Source organism: Loxodonta africana, chromosome 1 (genome assembly GCF_030014295.1).
Source record: "Loxodonta africana isolate mLoxAfr1 chromosome 1, mLoxAfr1.hap2, whole genome shotgun sequence".
In the NCBI taxonomy this organism is placed as follows: domain Eukaryota; kingdom Metazoa; phylum Chordata; class Mammalia; order Proboscidea; family Elephantidae; genus Loxodonta; species Loxodonta africana.
The window spans coordinates 45,446,107-45,469,749 of NC_087342.1; the positions used below are offsets into that span (position 1 = coordinate 45,446,107).

Below are 23,643 nucleotides of genomic sequence, written 5' to 3' on the forward strand. Positions count from 1 at the left end.
CACCTGATACTTTTTTTTGCCAACTGCACCCTACCCTTCTGAGGTGGTTTTTAAGTGCGTTATGCTAATTTTTCACATGTTCCTGTGAAAAAGTTTGCATAGTGTGCTTAGGAAAATACCTTGTAGGGTGAGGGTCTGGTTGGCAAAAAAAAGTATAACATATGTGTCATTTGCATAAAAATATGGTAGATCCTCTGGTCTTTCTTCCTAGTCTGGAAGCTCCATTGAAACCTGTTCACCATGGGTGACCCTGCTAATATTTGAAATATTGGTGGCATAGCTTCTAACATCATACAACATGCAAGCCACTACAGTATGGCAAACTGATAGATGGGAACAGAGGCATAGTGCTTAAAAAAAAAAAAGTATATATGTATATATAAAGCTTCTCCCTAGGATTCCCTTTTGACCCTTTCCTTTCACTTCTCACTCCCTCCTCCTTCTCTGACTCCCTAAATCTAGCTGGTGGTAAAGCCCCAATTCGCTGCATCACATCCAATTATATTTTGGATATTAAACTTCAATATGATTTAAAAAAAAAAAAAAAAAAACTTCAGATTCATTCTTTCCATAATTAGTGAACGGTAACTGCTTCGGCAGGCCCTGGAAACATTCAGCAACTCTTTTATTTTCTTGGTTTGGTCTAAGCTTTTTACTCTTTTTTCCTTATTATTAGATTCTGTTGTTCTTGAAAAGCAAAATTAAAAATGAGAACACACTATTTCCTTGTGGCAATTTTTTGTTACTACATCTGCTTTAGTTTTATTTATTTTTTCTTCCTTCAAATGTAATTTATTATTGCTGCTAACATTTCAATTGTACTAGCATCCTAAGGCTTTTATAATAGAGGTAACTATTTTAGAATTAGAAAGAAATAACCATTTAGACTGTTTTATTTTGCTCATAGAATTTGTTGTCATTTTTAACATTCCTAAATTGTTTTCTGTATATTTTGTAGCATGTTTGGCTGTTCATTTCTGTCAGAGCAACTCGGGCGAGGATTTAGGATTTCTAAGATTTTAATGTCTCTTTTTATCTCTCCAGGTTTACAGTCCTTCTTTGGTATAGTCTCCCTAGTGAACAGTGGGATTTCCCTCTATAAAGATTGGCCTCATAATACAGTTTAGATTAATTATTCTGAACAAGAGTTGGATTTTGATTCTCTACTATTGACGAAGTATGTCATCTTGGCGTTTAATTTCAAAGCAAAAAAGGTGGCCATTGGGCGACTCTGCCTGAGTCCCCTCCGAGGATCCCAGCTGCTGGGAGCACAGCAGGTAATAGCCTCCAGCAGTCCACTCCTTCCTCAATTTCCTTAACTGCAGAATAAGTGCCTTTTTGCCCAAGGACATGTCCTTCCCACTGTAGTGCACATCCAAAGGCTGATAGTGGGAGTGATATAAAGGCCTACCATTCTGTCCCACCACAGCGTGATTCTAATGGCTGATAAGCTTGAGTGCTCTCCTGAGGTTGGTCCAGGCTTTGGTCTGCTTTGCCCCAAACTGCTTCTACTCTCTTCTTTCAATTAGTCTTGATCTCCTCCAAGTAACCTCCTTGCCAAACGTCATCTTAGTGTCTGCTTCTGGAGAACCCAATCAGTATGTTTTTGTTAGTTGCCATCAAGTTGGCTCCTACTCATGGTGACCTTATGTATAATAGAAGGAAAGGTTGCCTGGTCATGTGCCATCTTCACATGAGTCCATTGTTGTGACTGTTGCCTCAGTCTATCTCACTGAGGGTTTCCCTTGATCCTCTACTTTACCAAACATGATGTCCTTTTTAGTGATTGGTCTTTCCTGATGACATGTCCAAGGACTCACACAACCAAAACATTCCAGGGCTCTCATTTTGTTGTTAATGATGTCTTTGTCATCAGTGAACCTACTCGTGAATAGTGATGAGTACCCTATGTCTTCTGTATCTTCCATAGCTTTCTCTAGCCATGAATCCCTTTCAGTATACGTGATTGTTCGTTCTGCTTTGTTCCTAAAGTTGAATCAATTTATTTATTTAAATAATTTTTATTGTGCTTTAAGTGAAAGTTTACAAATCAAGTCAGTCTCTCACATTTGAACTTATATACACCTTACTACATACTCCCATTTACTCTTCCCGTAATGAGTCAGCCCGCCCCCTCCTTCCAGTCTCTCCTTTCGTGGCTGTTTTGCCAGTTTCTAACCCTCTCTACCGTCCCATCTCCCCTCCAGACAGAAGATGCCAACACAGTCTCAAGTGTCCACCTGATACAAGTAACACAGTCTCAAGTATCCACCTGATACAAGTAGCTCACTCCTCATCAGCATCTCTCTCCAACCCATTGTCCGGTCCCTTCCATGTCTGATGAGTTGTCTTTGGGAATGGTTCCTATCCTGGGCCAGCAGAAGGGTTGGGGACCATGACCGCCGGGATTCTTCTACTCTCACTCAGACCATTAAGTCTGGTCTTTTTATGAGAATTTGGGGTCTGCATCCCACTGTTCTCCTGCTTCCTCAGGGGTTCTCTGTTGTGCTCCCTGTCAGGGCAGTCATCGGTTGTGGCCAGGCACCATCTAGTTCTTCTGGTCTCAGGATGATGTAAGTCTCTGGTTCATGTGGGCCTTTCTGTCTCTTGGGCTCATAGTTATCGTGTGACCTTGGTGTTCTTCATTCTCCTTTGCTCCAGGTGGGTTGAGACCAATTGATGCATCTTAGATGGCCGCTTGTTAGCATTTAAGACCCCAGATGTCACACTTCAAAGTGGGTTGCAGAATGTTTTCTTAATAGAATTTATTTTGCAAATTGACTTAGAAATCCCCTTAAGCCATAGTCCCCAAACCCCTGCCCTTGCTCCACTGACCTTCGAAGCATTCAGTTTATCATGGAAACTTCTTTGCTTTTGGTCCTGTCCAGTTGAGCTGACCTTCCCTGTATTGAGTATTGTCCTTCCCTTCACCTAAAGTAGTTCTTATCTACTATCTAATCAGTAAATAACCCTCTCCCACCCACCCTCCCTTCCCCCTCTCGTAACCACAGAAGAGTGTGTTCTTCTCAGTTTATACTATTTCTTAAGATCTTATAATAGTGGTCTTATACAATATTTGTCCTTTTGCATCTGACTAATTTCACTCAGCATAATGCCTTCCAGGTTCCTCCATGTTATGAAATGTTTCACAGATTCGTCACTGTTCTTTCTCGATGTGTAGTATTCCATGTGAATATACCATAATTTATTTACCCATTCATCCGTTGATGGACACCTTGGTTGCGTCCAGCTTTTTGCTATTGTAAACAGTGCTGCAATAAGCGTGGGTGTGCATATATCTGTTCTTGTAAAGGCCCTTGTTTCTCTAGGATATATTCTGAGGAGTGGGATTTCTGGGTTGTATGGTAGTTCTATTTCTAACTGTTTAAGAAAACCCCAGATAGATTTCCAAAGTGGTTGTACCGTTTTTACATTCCCACCAGCAGTGTATAAGAGTTCCAATCTCTCCGCAGCCTCTCCAACATTTATTATTTTGTGTTTTTTTGGATTAATGCCAGCCTTGTTGGAGTGAGATGGAATCTCATCGTAGTTTTAATTTGCATTTCTCTAATGGCTAATGATCAAGAGCATTTTCTCATGTATCTGTTAGCTGCCTGAATATCTTCTTTAGTGAAGTGTGTGTTCATATACTTTGCCCACTTTTTGATTGGGTTGCCTTTTTTGTGATTGAGTTTTAACAGAATCATATAGATTTTAGATTTTAGAGATCAGGCGCTGGTCGGAGATGTCATAGCTGAAAATTTTTTCCCAATCTGTAGGTGGTCTTTTTACTCTTTTGGTGAAGTCTTTAGAGGAGCATAGGTGTTTGATTTTTAGGAGCTCCCAGTTATCTGGTTTCTCTTCGTCATTTTTGGTAATGTTTTGTATTCTGTTTATGCCTTGTATTAGGGCTCCTAACGTTGTGCCAATTTTTTCTTCCATGATCTTTATCGTTTTAGTCTTTATGTTTAGGTCTTTGATCCACTTGGAGTTAGTTTTTGTGCATGGTGTGAGGTATGGGTCCTGTTTCATTTTTTTGCAAATGGATATCCAGTTATGCCAGCACCATTTGTTAAAAAGACTATCTTTTCCCCAATTAACTGACACTGGGCCTTTGTCAAATATCAGCTGCTCATTTGTGGATGGATTTATATCTGGGTTCTCAATTCTGTTCCATTGGCCTGTGTGTCTGTTGTTGTACCAGTACCAGGCTGTTTTGACTACTGTGGCTGTATAATATGTTCTAAAATCAGGTAGAGTGAGGTGTCCCACTTTCTTCTTCTTTTTCAGTAATGCTTTAGTTATCTGGGGCTTCTTTCCCTTCCATATGAAGTTGGTGATTTGTTTCTCCATCACATTAAAAAGTGTCGTTAGAATTTAGATTGGAAGTGCATTGTATGTATAGATGGCTTCTGGTAGAATAGACATTTTTACTATGTTAAGTCTTCCTATCCATGAGCAAGGTATGTTTTTCCACTTATGTAGGTCCTTTTTAGTTTCTGGCACTAGTACTTTGTAGTTTTCTTTGTATAGGTCTTTTACATCTTTGGTAAGATTTGTTCCTAAGTATTTTATCTTCTTGGGGGCTACTGTGAATGGTATTGATTTGGTGATTTCCTCTTCGATTTTCTTTTTGTTGATGTAGAGGAATCCAAGTGATTTTTGTATGTTTATCTTCTAACCTGAGAATTTCCCAGACTCTTCTATTAGTTTCAGTAGTTTTCTGGAGGACTCCTTAGGGTTTTCTGTATATAAGATCATGTCATCTGCAAATAGAGATAATTTTACTTCTTCCTTGCCAATCCAGATACCCTTTATTTCTTTGTCTAGCCTAATTGTTCTGGCTAGGACCTCCAGCAATTTTTTTTTTATTTTTAGGGAGACCATTTTACTTTAAAACTTTCAAGTCAACTACATTGGGCTAGCTGATATTGTCTGATTCAGAGAGAGTAGTTTTTCAAAGTACTCTGAAAATATAAAGAAATAGTTGCATTCAAACTATTTTTGAAGAGTCAGCTTTTGTTCCTGGAGTTGCCATTGCTTCCTGTAGCTTGGGTGTAGTCCATAGCAGGCTGCCCTCTCTGATGGACACTGGCCAATGTGTTCCACCTCCCTGAGGCTATGGAGTGGTAAGAAAGAAGTGCCTGGCATCGTGCCCAATAGAGGTGCTAAAGATGACGTCACTTTAGGAATGAGGCTGGAGAGAAACCTGATATCAGCTTTTCCTTAGATGTCTGGTAAATGGGAAAAATATGTACTCAAGTTGACCTTTCTGGCCTAAGGAATTGGTACAAAGAAACCTATTGGGAGAAAGCTTGAAATAGCAATGATTTAATTGAAGTGGACTACTTCTAAGGAGCCTTAAAAAATATGATTCTATGGTGATTGGGTAGGAAGGAGCAGACCGGTTACGTACTCTAGGGAAATAAGTTGAAGTTGTTTGGGGTTTTATGTTAGTTAAAATAAAATTATTGGGCCTTGAGTTACAGTGAAGGAAAATTTTAGGGATACTGTAATCAAAAGGGTTAATATCCCAGGAGCTGCACCTAATAACATATGATTTCTATTTATACTAGTAAGTCTTTCAGATGTTTGGCGTTTGGCAGCCTGGAAAGCATTAAGATATATGGGGATAGGATAAGTTCTCTCTATTCCGTAGGTTCATGTTGTTATTTTTAGTTTCCGTTGAGTTGATTTTTATTCATGGCTACCCCATATGTGCTGAGTAGAACTGTGCTCCATAGGGTTTTCAAGGCTGTGACCTTTCAGAAGCAGATTGCCAGGCCTGTCTTTCAAACCACCAACTTTTCGGCTAGTAGTAGAGCACTTAACTGTTTATGCCACCCAGGGACTCATAGAAGGCTCCAGTTTTTTAATTCATTTGTCACTTCTCCTCTGTACTCTCTTCTATCCCTACCAAAGGATAGATAAGCCAACGTTAGTTATCTAAACTCTTTCTTTATCAACCACTTCAGCTACTTTAAAACTTTGGCTTGTACTACTCACTTGATAACCTTGAATTGTTTTCCACATCTACTCTCTGCTTCAGCTCCTACAGCTTCTCGGGTAGGTAATTGTGCAATTATGATCACTTCCTTAGCCAGGTCACAGTTGGGAGCTATCTTTTTTCTTCTCTTGGGTCAGCTTGCTGTGCAAATCTGTTTTTCTAGACCATTACCGCTGTCAACTTCCCTCTTCCTTGTGAGACAATAGGCTCATCTGTTCCGTAAGAACTTTAGGTGATTAATTGCGCCCTGTATCCCATCCCTCTTGATTCTTGTATCATCATTTTCTCAAGAGCCTTGTTTTTTTTTTCAACTATCAGCTTAAAATATGTTCCAGTCTGTATCACCTCCAGATAAAACAAAAGAAATACCATTGCTTGATTTTCCATCTCTCTCTGGCAACATGTTTCTTTTTTTCAGCCACGCTTCATGAAATATCACCTTCCGGTTGCTCCTCCACCCCTGTAATGTTGATTATGCTTCCATCACTTCATTGTATCTGTTTCTGTCAAGGTCACAATTGACTTCCAAATTATAAAATCCAACGGATTGAGAAAGTGGTTATTATTATGCTATACCTCTCTGCTTAATTATTTAAAACAGCTTTACTGAATTATAATTGACTTCCAATAAACTAAACATGTTTAATGTGTATAGTTTGATAAGTTTTAACATAAGTGTACACATAAAAACATCACTATACTCAAGATAACAAGTATATCCGTCACCCCAGTTTATTATCTCTCCGTACCACCTCTTTTTTCTCCTATTTCCCTACACCATGCCTAGTGAACTAGTCTTCTGCTTTCTGTCACCTTTTAGTGATTAGTTTGCATTTTCTAGGTGTATATAAATTTTTTGTTTTTGTTTTTATATAAATGGAATTGTAGAGTGTGTACTCTTTTTTTGTCTGGTTTATTTCACTCAGCATAATTAATTAGAAATTGATCCATGTTGCAGGGTGCATCAACAGTTCATTCCTTTTTATTAGTGAGAAGTATTGTATTCTACAATGTGTTTATCTCTTTACTGGAAATTTGGGTTTTTTTTTTCTGGTTTTTATTACAAATAAAGCTGCTATACATATTTGTGTACAAGCCTTTGTCTGGACATGTGGTTTCATTTCTGTTGGGTTAATATTTAGGACAGGATTGATGGGATGGTGGGTGTATGTTTAACGTTTTTTTAAAAAAACAAAAAAAGACCCTGCCAAATTGTTCTCTGCAGTGAACGCAGCATTTTGTGTTCCCACTAACAGTGCATGGAATTCCAGTTGTTCCACATCTTCACCAACACTTTGTATGGTCAGTCATTTTAATTTTAATAGGTGTGTAGTGATATCTGATTATGATTTTAACTTGCATTTCCCTAATAATTTATGATGCTGAGTATCATGTGGTTATTTGCCATCTGTATACCTTCGTTGATGAAGTATACAGATCTTTTGCCTTTTTTAAAAAATCAGATTGCTTTCTTATTGTTGACTGTTCTTTATGTATTTTGGGTAAGTCTTTTATCAGATATGTGATTTGACAGTATTTTCTCCCAGTGTGTGCCTTATCTTTTCATTCTCTTAACAGTTTCTCTCAAAGAGCAGTTTTTAATTTTGATGAAATCCAGTTAACCAGTTTTTTCTTTTATGGACTGTGCTTTTGATGTTGTTTCTAAGAAATCTTTCCAAACCCAGGATCACAAAGATTTTCTACCCTCTGCTTCTTTAGAACTTTTAGGGTTTTAGGTTTTACAATTAGGTTTATAATTTCTTATATGTGTATGGTATGGTATGAGGTATGGTTCAACTTTTTTTTTTTTTTTTTGTATATGCACATTCAGTTGTTCCAGCACCATTCATTGAAATGACTATTCTTCTTCCACTGAATTGCCTTTGTACCTCTGTCAGAATTAGCTGACTGTATGCGTGTGAATCTGCTATGGACTCTCTGTTCTGTTCCATTCATCTCTTTGTCTGTAGTGATTACAACACTGCACTGTCTTCAGCATACCCTGTTGCCATCAAGTTAATTCCAACTCACAGAGACCCTATAGCACAGAGTAGAACTGCCTCCATAGGGTTTCCAAGGTTTTTTAATCTTTATGGAAGCAGAATGCTGCATCTTTCTGCCATGGAGCAGCTGATGGGTTCAAACCACCGACCTTTCGGTTAACAGCCCAGCACTTAACCACTATACCACCAGGGCTCCTGTCTTCATTATACCAAAAAAAAACCAGACCCACTGCCGTTGAGTCTATTCCGACTCATAATAGCTTCATAATAAGCCTTGAAGTCCTACAACTTTGTTGTTTTTTCTCAAAGTTGTTTTACTTGGATTTAATATGGTTATCGATGTGGTTGGGTTTAAGTCTATCATTTTATTAATGGTTTTCTATTGCTTGTTCTCTTTTATTTTTGCCTTCTTTGGATTAATTTGTATTTTTTACTATTCCCTTTAATCTCCTTCTTTGGCTTATTGACTATAATTCTTTGTTGTGTTACTTTAGTGGTTGCTTTGGGGTTTATAGTATACATCTTTAAGTTACCGTAGTCTACTTTCAAGTGATGCTATACCACTTAATATACAGTATAAGAATCTTAAAATAGTATACTTCCATTTCTCCCTATCTGGTCTTAGTGCTATTATCATATATTTTACTTCTATATATGTAATAAACCCCTCAATATAATATTCTTAGTTTTGCTTTAAACAGTTGATTAACTTTTAAAGAGACTTAGATAATAAGAAAGAATGTGTTTATATTTACCCGGGCAGTAAACAGTTATCATTTCTAGTGCCTTTTGTTTCTTTGTATATGTGTGAGTTTCCAATTGATAACATTTTCTTCTGCTTGAAAGACTGTCTTTAACTTGTTTTGTAGTGCAGGTCTGCTGATGATGAATTCTTTCAGCTTTTGTATGTCTGAAAGTGACCTTATTTTAAATCAGCAACTCAGACACATATATACCAGTATTCATTGCATCGTTATTCACAATAGCCAAAAGGTGGAAACAACCTAAGTGCTCATCAACAGATGAATGGATAAACAAATTGTGATATATACGTACAATGGAATATTATTCAGCCGTAAAGAAAATGAAGCCATGATACATGCCACCACTGGATGGATCTTGAAAACATTATGCCCCGCGAAGTAAGTTGGATGTGAGAGATCCCACTTATATGGAATATCTGGAACAGACAAATCCATTGAGACAAATAAAGATTAGTGATTATCACGGGCTGGGGGGAAGGTAGGAATGCGGAGTTAAAAAAAAATACTTTATTTTGCCTTCACTTTTGAAAGATACCCTTGCTGTGTAAAGAATTCTAAGTTGACATTTCCCCCCTCCCCCAACTTTCAGTTCTTTAAAGGTGTTGTTCCTCTGTCTTCTCACTTGCATTGTTTCCCGTGAGAAGTTCTACTATTCTTCTTGTCTGTGTTCTTCTGTGTGTAATGTGACTTTTCTTTCTGACTGCTTTTGAGATTTTTTCTTTGTCATTGGTTTTAAGCAATTTGATTATTATTTGCCTAGGTGTGATTTTCTTCATGTTTCTTGTGCTTAGACTTGGTTGAGCTTTATGGATCTACTAACCTACATTTTTCATCAAATTTGGGAAAATTTGTTCACTTTTTCAAATGTTTTTTCTGTCATTCCAGTTACGTTTATTTTTGGGACTCCAATTAAATGTATATTTGGCCACTTGAAACTTTCCCACTGTTCACTGATGTTCTGTTGACTTCCTTTTCAATCCCTCCCCCTCCCAAGTTTCATTTTGGGTAGTTTCTATTGCTGTTTCTTCAAGTTCACCAATCTTTTCTTTTGCGATATCTAATCTGCCATTAATCCCATCTGGTGTATTTTTCATCTCATTCATTTGCTTCATTTAGGATCTGTCTTAGTTATCTAGCACTGTAATAACAGAAATAGCACGAGTGGATGGCTTTAACAAACAGAAGTTTATTCTCTCACAGTTTAGGAGGCTACAAGTCTGAATTCAGGGTACCAGCTCTACGGGAAGGCTTTCTCTCTCTGTTGGCTCTGGGGGAAGGTCCTTGTCATCAATCTTCTCCTGGTCTAGGAGTGTCTTGGTGCAGGAACCCTGCATCCAAAGGATGCAATGTGCTTCTTTTTTGGTGGTATGAGGTCCCCCTGCTCGCGTCTCTCTTTTATATCTCAAAAGAGATTGACTCAAAACACAACCTAATCCTGTAGATTGAGTCCTGCCTCATTAACATAACTGCCTCTAATCCTGCCTCATTAACATCATAGAGGTAGGATTTACAACACAAAGGAAAATCACATCAGATAAGAAAATGGTGGACAGTCACTCAATACTGGGAATCATTGCCTACCCAAGTTGACATACGTTTTTTGGGGACACAATTCAATCCATAACAAGGTCTTTTTTATCTTCCATGTCCCTACCTAACATTTTTGATCTTCGGCTTCTTGAACGTACTGAATACCGTTATAATACTTATTTTAATGTCTTTTGCTACTTGGTTTAATGTCTTCTTCTACTGCTTCTATTATCTGTTATCTTGGTGAATTGCTGTTGATTTGCAGTTGATTGATACTGCTGACCTCCGCTTGTGTTGCCCTTATCTCTGGGGCTGTTTTAGGGCTCACAGCTCAGGGGTCACTGTCTTTGGTTGCCTGTTGTTTCGTATATTTTTTTTCCTGGTTTTTTAGTTGTTTCAAGTGGAAAAAGTAAAACAGGTTTGTTGTTCCTTCTTGTCCAGAAGTGAAAGTTATCTTTTTCACTTGATACTCTTGACTTTTCTTTGTTTTTGATACTTTTGTGTTCTTTTTTTCCATTACATGCCACTCTTCCCTTCTCTCTCTCCCTTTTCTCATTTTTCGTATACCTCCCTCTTCACTTGTTCTGTTTGGTTTTGGCTTCTTATCTCATGCTACTTTATGTGTGTGACAGGAACTGTTTGGAACTAGGGGCTGGTGTTTATTTTCCTTACCAAAGAAGAATTTGGGAGATGGATAAAATTCCAAAGATGCATCCTTTAGATCTGATTTACAAAAGGAATGACTTTTGAATGTTTTATTAGAACAAATCAGTGAGTTATGGCTTCATTTTTCTTTTAGAATATCTGAAACATACTTATTTTAAAGTCTTTTTCAGGTTGTTTTATGAAATTAATTTCAGTTTCATCTCGAGTGAACTCATGCTTGATTGTTGGCTATCTTACTTAGCATTAGATTTATTCATGTATTTTGGAATTTTGGTTTGCAGGGTCATACTCAGTGGAAGGTTTTTGTTTTTCTCCTTTTCTCTGTTTTCCTGCTTCTTATCCTCCCCAAACCCCTGTATTTCTCCCTGTAAGTGGTTTTGCAGTAGGTTCCACCTAGCTCTCTAGGCTTAAAATCCAGAACCAAGCTTTACAGGGCTCTGTTAGGTGTACTAACCAGCATTACTATAGGGGAGATGGCAGATCTAGTCTCAGAATGCCCAGACTGCTTTTCTTTATTCTCTGCACCTGAAGCTTTTCAGAGCTATAGCCCTCGATTGCATTTGGGCAACAAATTTTTTGCTGTCCTTTTTCCATTAGCCATGGAAATTATCACATCTCATCCTCTGACTTCAAGCTTTTAGACTTCTTTAGGTCATAAGCCAACAGTACTTGTTTTTGCAGAAGGTAAGCTACTGGGCTCTTATTCCTGTTTGGAGACCCTGAGCCCAGCAAGCCAAGGCTTTATTCTTTCACATTGTTTTGTGCTTCTATATCTGGCCTGTAGAAGTAGTTATCTTTGAATTTGGACGATGCCTTTTTGGTTTTCTCTTTGTAGAATATCTGTCATTGCTATGTAGTAGAAAATCCAGGAGGTGCACCACACCAACTTGGTGTTTGTATGGGAGCAGTATTTTGTATGGGAAGCTGAATTAGTGTAATTTTTCATTATCTGCTCCAGTGGAGGGCAGCATAGGGCTTTGTTGCCAGATAAATGTGGTTTTATATCTACTAGCGGTATGTAAGCTTTCTGAGCCACGTTTCCTTCATCTGTAAAATGGGAATAATAATACTTACTGTACAGCGTTTATGCCAGCCTGGAGTCAGTATAAGGATTCAATGAGATAAGGCATGTAAAGTATTTAGCATAGTGCCTGGCACATAGTAGATGAACAACAAATGTTATTTACTTTAGGAACGCATTTTAAAAGTGCTTATTTTAAAAATATTTTTATAAAAAGGTGAGAGATATTTTAGATTGTGGACTAATTTTCTATGCCCTTTAATTAAAAAGTTACCCGTTGTACACTTACTCGGTTCCAAGCACTATGCTAGGTTCTTGACACACATTTGCAGTACTCTGTGGTAAGTATTACACCTACACCTCACTTATTGACTATCTCAGTTTCCAACATTTCACATTTATGATAATAGTAAAAAATCTACTACCTGACTATTTTGCATATTAACAGTGTATGTCTGGCAGTAGCGGACACGCCAAGCTTGTGATGGTTAGGTTATGTGTCAGCTTTGCTGGGCCATGATTCTTAGCAGTCTGGCAGTTATGTAATGATGTAATTTGGCAGTTGTGTAATGATGTAGTCGTACTCCATTTTGGCATAATGCTGATTTTGACACAACAACCTGGTCTTTGGAACCTAACCATGTTGATAAGGGAGGAGTGGGTGTATTCTTATTCTAAGCCAAATCGAGACAGTGAGAGGTTAAGTAATGTGCCTGAGGTTGCACAGCTAGAAGTGGTAGAACTGGAATTCAATCCTAGGTCTATTATTGCTATGTCCATACACTGTGCCCCCACCCATGTCTCTGTGACCATAGTGTGAAGCTTGTAGTTGGGGCTTACCCCCAGACCAGGATGATGTTAGGCATGTCCCCTCGGGTGCTTGATAAAAAACAGGAAAGTGGTCACTCATTCTAGTGCCTCTGATCCTGCACCCAGATTTTAGAAGGAGGGGCATATTAAACTGTGCTGTATTATATCCCTAGCCCCATTGCGGAGTAGAGAAATGATAATATCAAAAGAATCCCTGTGTGTCGGAGTCCCAGAATGACAGCAACACTTTAATAGACTGGTCTTTCCAACACGCAGAAGACTTATCTCTGTGAGATCAGCTGCCCCGTTGTCACTGGTGGGGAAAGTTACGACTCTTTTGTTTTTCCCCTATCACTTTGTGTGTGTGTCAGCAGACGGAGTCATTGTGGTTGACGTAGCGCTAAGATCTTCTACTGTGTGCTGTGGAGGTCCCACACCAGAGGATTCTATTACCCTCTATGAAAGCGAAAGGTGGTGTTTAGCATTAGCTTTGTAGTAGGAATGATTTTATTCCACTTAGCAGCCTGCAGTACTGGACTCAAGGGTATGTGGCTCTGTAGACACATAGGATATATATGGTGCACTAAAGAGTCACAGTAGTGGCATTGCTAGGTTTGTATGGCTCTAGATAGGGAAGGCATTGTAAATTGTGAATGGCTTTGTGCTACTCATGAGGTGGGCTCTGGAAATGGAATCAACTCTTATATTCCCACACGGAGGCTTCAGGTCTCTGCATGTGCCTTCTCATCTTCATAACTGGCAGCCAAGTGACTATTTGGTCCAGAAGACACTCTTTGCCTTTACAGGGGAGAGACAGGAGATATAAACAGGCAGCAAGGGGTGAGGAAGGCAGGAGGATGCCTGGAATCCTGTCTGTGAGTGCACAGCTGTCCCATAGGCTGAGTGCAAGCCGTGTAAGGAAGCCAGGATGGTGGTGTTTTATCAGCAAAGCCCTGGCTTTTCATGCAGGGACCCGAGTTCTAGCTTTGACTCTTTCACTAATTAGTCGTATGACCTTGTCCTCCTCGAGAGGTATTGAGCTAATGGGAGTATAAAGTGGTACAACTCCTCTAGGGGAAAATTTGCAATATTTATTAAATTACAAGAGTGTTTACTCTTTGACCCACCAAGGTTGTTTATTGCAGCCTTGTTTTTAATATCAAAATGTTGTATATACTCCAAATATATATCAGTAGAAAGAGCCCTGGTGGCAAGTGGTTAAAGTGGTTGACTACTAACCAAAAGGCCGGTGGTTTGAAACCACCAGTGGCTCCATGGGGGAAGGATGTGACAGTCTGCTTCCGTAGAGATGTACAGCCTTGGAAACCCTGTGGGGTTGCTATGAGTTGGCATTGACTCGATGGCAGTGGGTTTGGGTACGTATCAGAAAAGGACTTCTCATATCAACTGTGGTGCAGCCACATGGCAGGATACTCTGTAGCTGTAAGAGAAAATGAAGGTACACTCTGTGTTCACTGGACAGGCCTCGAGAACATATTGTGAAGTGAAAACCGCATGGTACAGAATAATGTGAGTGGCACACTATCTTTTATATAAAAAAAGAGGGAAAATAGAAATACGTATCTGTATGTATTTATCTGGCAATGGGAAGGAAACCCTAGAATGTGTACTTACATGGTCCAGAAGGATTGGTGTAGGACGGGGACAGGGATGCAAGTCAGACTGTTACACAGCGAGATGCACGCTCTTACATTGTTTTCAGGTTTGAACCTTATGAATGTATTGCTTATTCAAAACAAAAAGAACATTTGAAAAGAAAGCTATTAGAATAGAATAATAGCGAGAAATTAAAAACATGATCTTTATGGTACTTGCTGTATATTAAGTTAAAAGGACTATGGGTCTTAAACGGAGTGAAAGAGGCAAGATTGTCAATTACCTTTGACAGTGGCGAGTGGTGGCTGGGTAGTTCCCTAGTTAGGTTGTCATCACACAGGATAATCCCTGTATTTTAAGAATTCATTTTTAGCCAGAAAGTGCTGTCCTCTCTTTTTCTCCCACTTTCTTTTCCTTCCTTAGGTACATACTTACACAGTTCTGAAAGCAGGTTTGGAAAGCATTACCAGCAACCCTAGTATCAGAGTGCAACACTCCAGAATTTCTTTGGTTCCAACTGAGGGAAAACCGTTGAAAAATTAATGCCAAATCGCAGTGATTAATTTGCATATTTTTATTGTCAGTTTTTAACATTACCTACTTCAGTGGAGGGTATCTTTGGTAAACAAACAAACAAACAAAAAACCAGACCCAGTACCGTCGAGTCGATTCCGACTCATAGTGACCCTATAGGACAGGGTAGAACTGCCCCACAGAGTTTCCAAGGAATGCCTGGCGGATTCAAACTGCTAACCCTTTGGTTAGCAGCCATAGCACTTAATCACTATGCCACCAGGGTTTCCAAAAGGATTTAGAAAATCACTGGTTATATCCTCTATCTTGTTGGGCCATTAGCCTTTCAAAATGTATATTCTGCCACCTCTAGCAGGCAATTCTGACATCAAAGTCCCATCTGTAAATATAGGGGTATGGGAAACAGGAAGACTCTCTCTACTGAGTCAGTAAGTCAGAGAAACGAAATGCTGTATTATCATATTTATTGAATATGAGAACTATTATGAGAGTGAGAGCAGTGCTGGCTTAGCGGTAGCATTCTCGCCTCCATGCGGGAGACCTGGGCTTGATTCCTGGCCAGTGTACCTCATGTGCAGCTGCCACCCATCTATCAGTGGAGACTTGAGTGTTGCTATGATGCTGAACAGGTTTCAGTGAAGCTTTCAGACAAAGACAGACTAGGAAGAAAAGCCTGGCCATCTGCTTCTGAAATCAGTCAGTGAAAACCTTATGGGTCACAATAGCCTGATGCCATTGTGCATGGGGTCGCTGTGAGTCATGGCTGACTTGACGGCAGCTAACAACAGCAGCAGTGTTGTGAAGGTTGGCGGGGGCTAGGATGGGCTTACATCTATTTAATATTTGCAGCGTGTCAGACAGAGTGTGCAGGTTCTCCAGCATTGCCTGGGTGTTACGGATCAGTGGGAAGAGACAATACACAGACATACCCATGCGTTGTGTCCCCTGTTGGTCTTGCCTAGGGCACAGAGGTGGGTCCTCGTTCAGGGCAGGAAGGCTGCAGCACTGCCTTTTCTGTGCCCACTGGTTCCCTGAGGCAGGCAATAGCAGGTTGTGTCTGCCAGGGTAGAAAAGGAATTAGAGTTGTTGGAAGAATTTATTCTAATAATTTATCAGACACCAACGGAAGGAATGCTGTAGATGTTGAATGCTTCTTATTCTAGAACAAACTGACTGCCCTCATTTGGGAGAGAAAGCAGAGTGAGAGCCCAGATGTCCAAGCAGGACCTCTGCTTCCTGAGAACACCTGTGTTCCTGCATATACTTTTGTTCAAACCTCTACCTGAAGTAGTCTTTCCTAGAGATGAGGCATGAGGCTTGCCCAGAGTTTCCCAGGAAGAAAGGCACAGATCTGAGATTTGAACTCAAGATTGGTTTATTCAAAAGTACACTTTTGTCTGCTTGGCTCCGGGCCAAACATTAATGTGTATAATTTTTGAGAGTTGCTATAATCTCACAGAGTTCTGAGACCATACTGAAAAAAGCTCTGAGCTTCCTTTGTAAACACAGTTTAGTAAATTAGTCCAATGTGGGAGAGGATAAAAAGAAAAAAAAACTCGGCATTGTTTTGCATTAGATACAAGTACTCCTCACTATCTCGTTATTGTACATTTCACATTTACGACAATAGTAAAAAATCTACTATCCAACTATTTTGCACGTTAGTAATGTATGTCTGGTATGAAGGGAGAGTAATGCTGGTTGTGATGGCTATGTGTCAACTTGACGAATCCCGATTCTTAGTGATTTGGCAGTTATGCAGTGATGTAATTTGGCAGTTATGTGATGATGTAGTCATCCTTCATTTTGGGTTCTGATGTGGTCATCCTCTGCTGATTTTTTGCATAATGACCTGGTCTTTGGAACCTAGCCGTAAGTGAGGAGTGGGTGTAAGTAATACATGTGTGTTTAATTTTCCTTTGTAACCCCAATTTTTTTTTTAGTCTAATGCATAACGAATCATTATGACTTGGACATACTTACTAAAAATTCTTATTTTACTGTATAACAGAAAACTCGTAGTTTGTAGTGAGTATTTTCATTGAGTCCCAACCTTGACATATTGAAACAAGCCGTACTCAGTTTTGAGCCGGTTATCCAATGTCAAATCATTTAATAAAAGGAGCATGTTGAGGTGCTTTTTCAGCCAGATATAATAGTATTTACTATAATTTTGAGGTCATGGAGGAAAGTCAAGGAGAAAGTGTATTTCTGGCATCATATAAATGTGTTCAATAAATAATTCTACCAGTGATTAAAAAAAAAAATCACTGTTAATGTGTCATATGTAACTTAAATTTAAATTGTTAGAATATATAAAAAACTGTTTTGGCAAAGGTACACATTTGCTAATATAATTTACTTTCAAATAATCACATATTTTGTTTGGAAGAGAGCTGTAGTTGGCTCCAAAAGTAGGATTTCACAGAGTTTGGTTTTTGCCTGCTAATTGAAGGAAGCCAAACTTAAGAACTGAAGAAATCCAATATGTAGTGCAACAGAAGAAGTGGATGGTTTATAGATTTGGCATTCTTGACAGGGTCACGTAGATTGAAAAAGAAATATGTTTTAGCAAAGGATATGAAGAGGAGGAAGGATTAAAAATTTCCCCAGCTCATTGGGCACAACTTTTGACACTCCGTGTCTTCATAGATTCTGTGATATTATTGATGGGTTCTGCTCCACAGATCATTTATGTTTATCATCTTCATGGATTCTGAGTGAGTCTGGCTAACCTCCCTGCCTTTTTATGATGTAAGTGTGTACTTTTTGATGTAGACCAGTTAGTCTCATTGCTATTGAATGAGGCAACTGTAGGATGATGGTGTGAGAAAAAATGGAGGGCCAGGATGGCCAAGGTCTTAAACCATGTCACAAAAACGAGCAAAGTGGGGATGTAATGGGCCTTTCATCTTAAGAATTTATTCAACATTATGAAAATTTTTTATCCCAAGTTATATATTTTTTCTAATTTTTGAAGTGGTAAAAAGCCCTTCAGTAGAAGGTTCCTGGAGAAGGAGAAAGATCGTCACATCACTTTTAATTTGATCTTTGTGTTATACTAGCACCATCGATACCAAACCTCACATGGGTCATGTTTGAAGGCTCTGTATCTGTACAAGTTTAGCTTTCCATCAGACCTTATATAGTAAGTATTTACACTATATACTGGCTGTGTCGAGTTGACTCCGACTCTTGGCAACTCTGTGTCAGAGTAGAACTGGGCTTTGTTGGGTTTCTCAGTAGCCGACTTTTCAGAAGTAGATCATGAGGACTTTCTCCTGAGGTTCCTCTGAGTGGACTCGGATCTGCAGCCCTTTGGTTAGCAGGTGAGCACGTTAACTGTTGGCACCACCCAGTCACTTCAGGAAGTAGATAGGGTGTACTAAGCATTAATAATGGAATGATTTCAGTCACACTTGCTATTATTTTAAGTGCTTGTTAATGTCTTTAAAATTCTGGGTAGGTGGAACCTAAAATATTATAGATCTGAGCTATAAAGCTTTATAAGCTGAAGTGATCCTACTTGATTCGGTCTGTCCAAGGGATTAAGTAAAGATATACAAGGAGAATTAGCTTATGTTGACCTCCCCAACTATGGTTTTCCAGGCACTTGGGTCACATTTCATTATATCGCAATGAAATCACAATGTTAACCCTGAGTACTGCTCCTGCTTTAGGTAAAATTCCAGCCATGTATAAACAGGCAAGTACCCAGAATTTGTTTTTCTAAATTGTTTTCAGAAAGTGAGTTGTGCTTACCTGCCAGGAGTTACAAAGGAGAATGATAAAGATTGTTTTGTCTGTCTGTCCTTCTGCACTCAGTTATCTATCCCAGTGCTTCACACCTTCCTGTTTGCCAGCAGGATTGTTTCTGGTGCTTTTTAATAAAAATATTGGTAGAGGATTGTTGGTCCCAAAGATGGGCAGACATACAGGTATACAGATAACCTCTTCTCAGAATGCAATTGCAGATACACTGCTCTGCACACACCTGAGCCTCCAAGCAAGAGAGTTGGGACTCCCCAGGGGACTTGTGGACATTTCCCTGTGATAGTGACAGGGCCAGCTTTTTTCCATGTTAGAAAATGTGTTGGTGAAAGCCGCTCAGCAATAAGAAGGAATGAGCTTTTGATACACAAAACCACACTGATGAATCTTGTAATACGATGAGTGCAAGACACTAGACAAAAGGAGAGTACGTACTTGATGACTCCATTTTTATAAAATTCTAAGAAACACAAACTAATCTCTAGTGCCAGGGAGTAGAGCTGTGGCTGCTTGGGGATGTGGGGGTTGAGAAGAGGCAGGGGCAGTGGGCAGATGGTCAGGATCACAGGGGACATGAGGAGACTTTTGGACATGATGAATATGGTCATTGTCTTGAGTGTGGTGATGGTTTCATGGTGTAAATAAATGTCAACACTTATCAAATTGTACACTTTGTATGTGTGCATTTTATTGTATGTCTTTTATATCTCAGGAGTCCGTGCGTGGTACAAATGGTTACCGCACTAGGCTGCGAACTGAAAGGTTGGAGGTTTGAATCTGCCCAAATGCCTGCTGATCTACTTCTGAAAAATCAGCCATTGAAAACCCTGTGGAGCACAGTTCTACTCTGATGCACATGGGGTTGCCATGAGTCAGAAGAGACTTGATGGTAACTGGTACTGGTATTATACCTCAGTGCATTTATTTTTAAAAAGAGGAGGGTATTGTATTACTGTTGTGAACAGAAATTGATTGCCACTTGTCGTAGACAGCAGGTAATCAAGAAAAGAAATGCAATTAAACCAGAACAATGCAAGAAGCAACCCACTTTGTCCTGTGTCATTTGGGGCATAGGAGAGGACTTTGTGTTTCATGATCCTGCTCCATTTGATTTTTGGTTCTTGAAATATCTTTTTTGATGGGCAGGACCTTCTATTTTAATTGTTAAGAGCAGGAGTTTTGGAGTTGAGCAGATCTGGGATTCCCTGGTCATCTGCTAGCTGTGTAACTTTGGGTAAGATACTTCTCTCCTGTTTTTTTTCCCTCTCTGTGACATGGGATAACAGAGACATAGTAAGTGCTCAAAAAATGGAAACAATGATTGTTATTATTTTCATTTGTTTTATGTTCTGATTTCTGTAAGCTTTAAAATGCAGATGGTCTCGGGAGAGAAAACCTTGTTTTCTCAGTGCAGACCCTTGTAAACTGCTCACTTCTTCCACTGGTCCCCACAGGGGCATCTGCCTGCTTTCACTGCTTGTAGTGACCTCTGCTCTTTGAAGGTTTTAGTTGTTTTCAATGTCTTTTCCTTTGTTAGTGATGATATTATTCAAAAGTGCTGTATTTTTGAGTGCTCCTTGAGAAACCCTCTAGGGTCGCTGTGAGTCATACTAGACTCAATGGCAGCAGGTTTCATTTGGTCATTGAGAAATCATCCCCGCGTTCAGCATGTACCTTTTTTTGTTTAGAAGTGAGTGTGCTTATCAGCCATCTGCAGGAAAAGTGTTTTGACTTTTTAAATGTTGCTTAAATTTAGCTGATAGATCTTACTGTGTTTAACTTTGATTTAACTTTCTTCATTAGTGCTCATAAACTTAATTAAAAAAATTAAAGAAACTAGCAGAATTCCTTGGGGCTCCCATGAGGGGAGGCCTATTTTTTCCTTCTGCCAGGTGGTGGCAGGGATTGGATAGGTGATTGATTTGGTTTCCAGGAGTCCTGGAACTGCACAAAGAGTTTTTCATATTGGAAAAGACATGCCCAGTTTTTCAGGAGTTTTAAGATTTATTGCCTCATCCTTAAGTGTTACAAATTGGTTTGTTTGCTATTTATTTTACTTAGAATGCAGTAATTGGCATCATTAGTGGAGGGACAGGTTTAATCATAAGAAATGGTAGGCTGCTTTTTAACGCTAGTTTTTTGTTTTTCTTTGGCACTTCTGCAGGGCTGGAGATAAGATGGGTAGACTGCTACTTTCCTTTTACTCACCCGTCCTTTGAGATGGAGATCAACTTCCATGGAGAATGGCTGGAAGTTCTCGGCTGTGGAGTGATGGAACAGCAGCTGGTGAATTCAGGTAGGGAATCCAGAATTTCATTCGCAGCTCTCTTGAAAAACACTATCTGCTCCCTCAACCTCATTTATACACTCATTTTCATGTATTTACGTATGGGGGTAGTGGCACCATCTTTCTCTCCTCATATTGTTCCCTTGACTTGTCCCCATGTTGACTCTGGAAGAACTTAATTTTTCACATCTAATTTTGCTACGGGAGTTCCTCGGTGGTGCAAACACTTAACCGGCTCGACTCCTAACCAAAAGGTTTGAAGTTCGAGTGTACCCAGAGGTGCCTCAAAAGAAAGTCCTGGCGATCTACTTCTGAAAAATCAGCCATTGAAAACTGTGGTTTTTAGCTTTTACTTTGACACACCTGGGATCACCATGAGTTGGAGTTGACTCACCATCAACTCTTTTTTAAACTTTTCTAAGCCGTCTTGTTATTGAGAATCCTCCTGTTCAGCACTTAGGCATCGGATTTGTATTTTATGATTTTGTTATTTGTTGACATATTGCCCTTTAATCTCTCAGAGGCCTTTGTGGCATTTCACATGACTGCAGCTTGCCTTACAAACTCTTTGAGCACAAAGCCAATGTGTAATCTTTTCTTGTCCATATAGCATTTAGTATAAAGAAAAAAAAAAGAAAAAACCCTTGCCATTGAATTGATTCAGAGTAGACCTGCTCCATGGGGTTTCCGAGGCTGTAATCATTACGGAAGTAGACTGCCACATCTTTCTCCTGAGGAGTGGCTGGTGGGTTTCATCTGTGGACCTTTCGGTTAGCACTTAACCACTGTGCCACTAGGGCTCCTTTTTGCATTTAGTACAATGCCCCAAATTCAGCAGATACCTTGTAAGTACAATAAAACCCCTTGAAAGAATGGACAAGGTCTATGATTTTCTGTTGTAGGCCACTCTCGGTGTTATCAGTGCTGATGCAAATGAGACAAAGTGGAAGGACAAGTCTTTGATTAAATTCTACCCGTGTCTCTAATTGACACCATGTGTGTATGTGCCTGTAAGTTCCATCATGTGTATAACTTTTCTGAAAGAAAAGTTCTTTCCAGCTCATTTCCGCAGGACCATTGCTAATAAAAGTGATTATTTCTAAACTTTATTTCAGAGCTGTGAGTTTTTAAAAAGTCATTATTTGAATATAAATTTAAAATAGGCATTTTTCAGAGTGTGAATCGTGCAGAGGAAGTTGGTTTGGGCTAGCCACTGAGAGGGTGCTGGCTGTGTGGGCAGTGCATGGGGAGGGACCGACGTGGAGTGTGGTGGGGCCTGCTCTCCCCTGCAGACAGCATTGACTGTGTGGGCTGTGGCAGGCGGCTCAGCTCGGGGCTGGTTGCTGGGACCTGCAGCCGATAGAGAGCTGGGTAGTGTGGGAGACATGGGGTAAGGTCATGAGCTGGAGAATAAGAATTGAGGTGAATCTGAAGAGGTGGATGGCAATGTGTGCAGGAGGCAGTGCTGCCTGGGCTGCGAGGGGAGACCTGACTTTTTGTTCTTCCTCTTTGGTCACCTCCATCTGGGGAGGTCTCAAAGATTCCTTTCCATTCTGCAGAGGAAGACTTGGGGGCAAAGCCCAGTACAGTGCCAGATTCTTCACTGACTGTTTTCAAATACTGAAAGGCCTGTCCTAGAGGTTAGGGAACCCAGACATCAAAACTAAGGCCTGTGAGTAAAAGTTGTGAGACCTGAGTTTGGTGCCTGAAAACTGTGTCGGTGACAGCTGCCCCTGTGGCCCTTGATTGTCTCATAGTTTAAATGAGCCCGGTACCTACCTTAGAGTGTCCTTATGAGGGTTAATTGAGGCGTTACACATGAAGGGCTTAGCACAGGGTCTGACACATAGTAAACATTTAATAAAAAGTAATTGATGATGTTGTTAATATTTAAAATTTTTCTAATGGTTACAGCCACTTACCAGCAGAGCATTCCCTTAAGAGAAAGCAAGCTCCCTGTTGCAGGAAACATTTAAACAGGCTGTCCTTGATGCTGGAACCCTGGTGGTACAGTGGTTAAGAGCTTGGCTGCTAACTAAAAGGTCAGCAGTCTGAATCCACCAGCAGCTCCTTGGAAACCCTGTGAGGCAGTTCTACTCTGTCCTTCAGGGCTGCTGTGAGTTGGAATTGACTCGATGGCAACAGGTTTTGTTTTGTTTGAGTCCTGGATGTCACAGATACTATTTTTAACCAAGTGGGGGGACCAGATTAGCCCATATGGTCTTTCCTCATCTCTGTTTTCACAATTCTGGATTGTGTGATTGATTTTAGAGGGGGGACAGGGAGGGGGAAGACTAAGAAGCAGGAAGGAGAGGAAACTCCATTTAATAGATGTATATGCATCTCAATAAAAACACAAAATTCTGGGAGCAAATATGTAAGATTTATTCACGTCTTGAGTAGGAGTTAACTGCTGATACTTGTGGCGTGTTTTTGTATTGCTTTTTAGACAAAGATTTGCCTGGTGTTAGGGGCCAGGGCTCAGAGAGCAAATGAAGGAGTGGTCAGCTGACATATCAGTTGTCACTTCAATTGTGTTTCGTTGTACGCTTTCCAGTATCCTTAATGAGTTTTTACAAGGTTCATTCACACGGTAATTGGCTGAATATAGTTTTCTGAAACAGGCTTCCAGG

At 39.8% G+C, this 23,643-nt stretch overlaps 1 protein-coding gene across 19 annotated transcripts in view; it reads left to right on the forward strand.

Moving 5' to 3' along the window:
* FARS2 (phenylalanyl-tRNA synthetase 2, mitochondrial) overlaps nt 1-23,643 on the forward strand; it is a 643,593-nt gene that overhangs the window by 204,287 nt on the left and 415,663 nt on the right. For all 19 annotated transcript variants that reach the window (XR_002787652.2, XR_002787653.2, XR_010321138.1 and 16 more), the window contains one exon: nt 20,888-21,019. Coding sequence is in view for 10 of the 19 variants with exons in the window: in XM_003417842.4 (XP_003417890.1) it covers nt 20,888-21,019 (132 nt within the window). In the remaining 9 variants the exon portion in view is untranslated. The remainder of the gene's footprint in view (nt 1-20,887; nt 21,020-23,643) is intronic.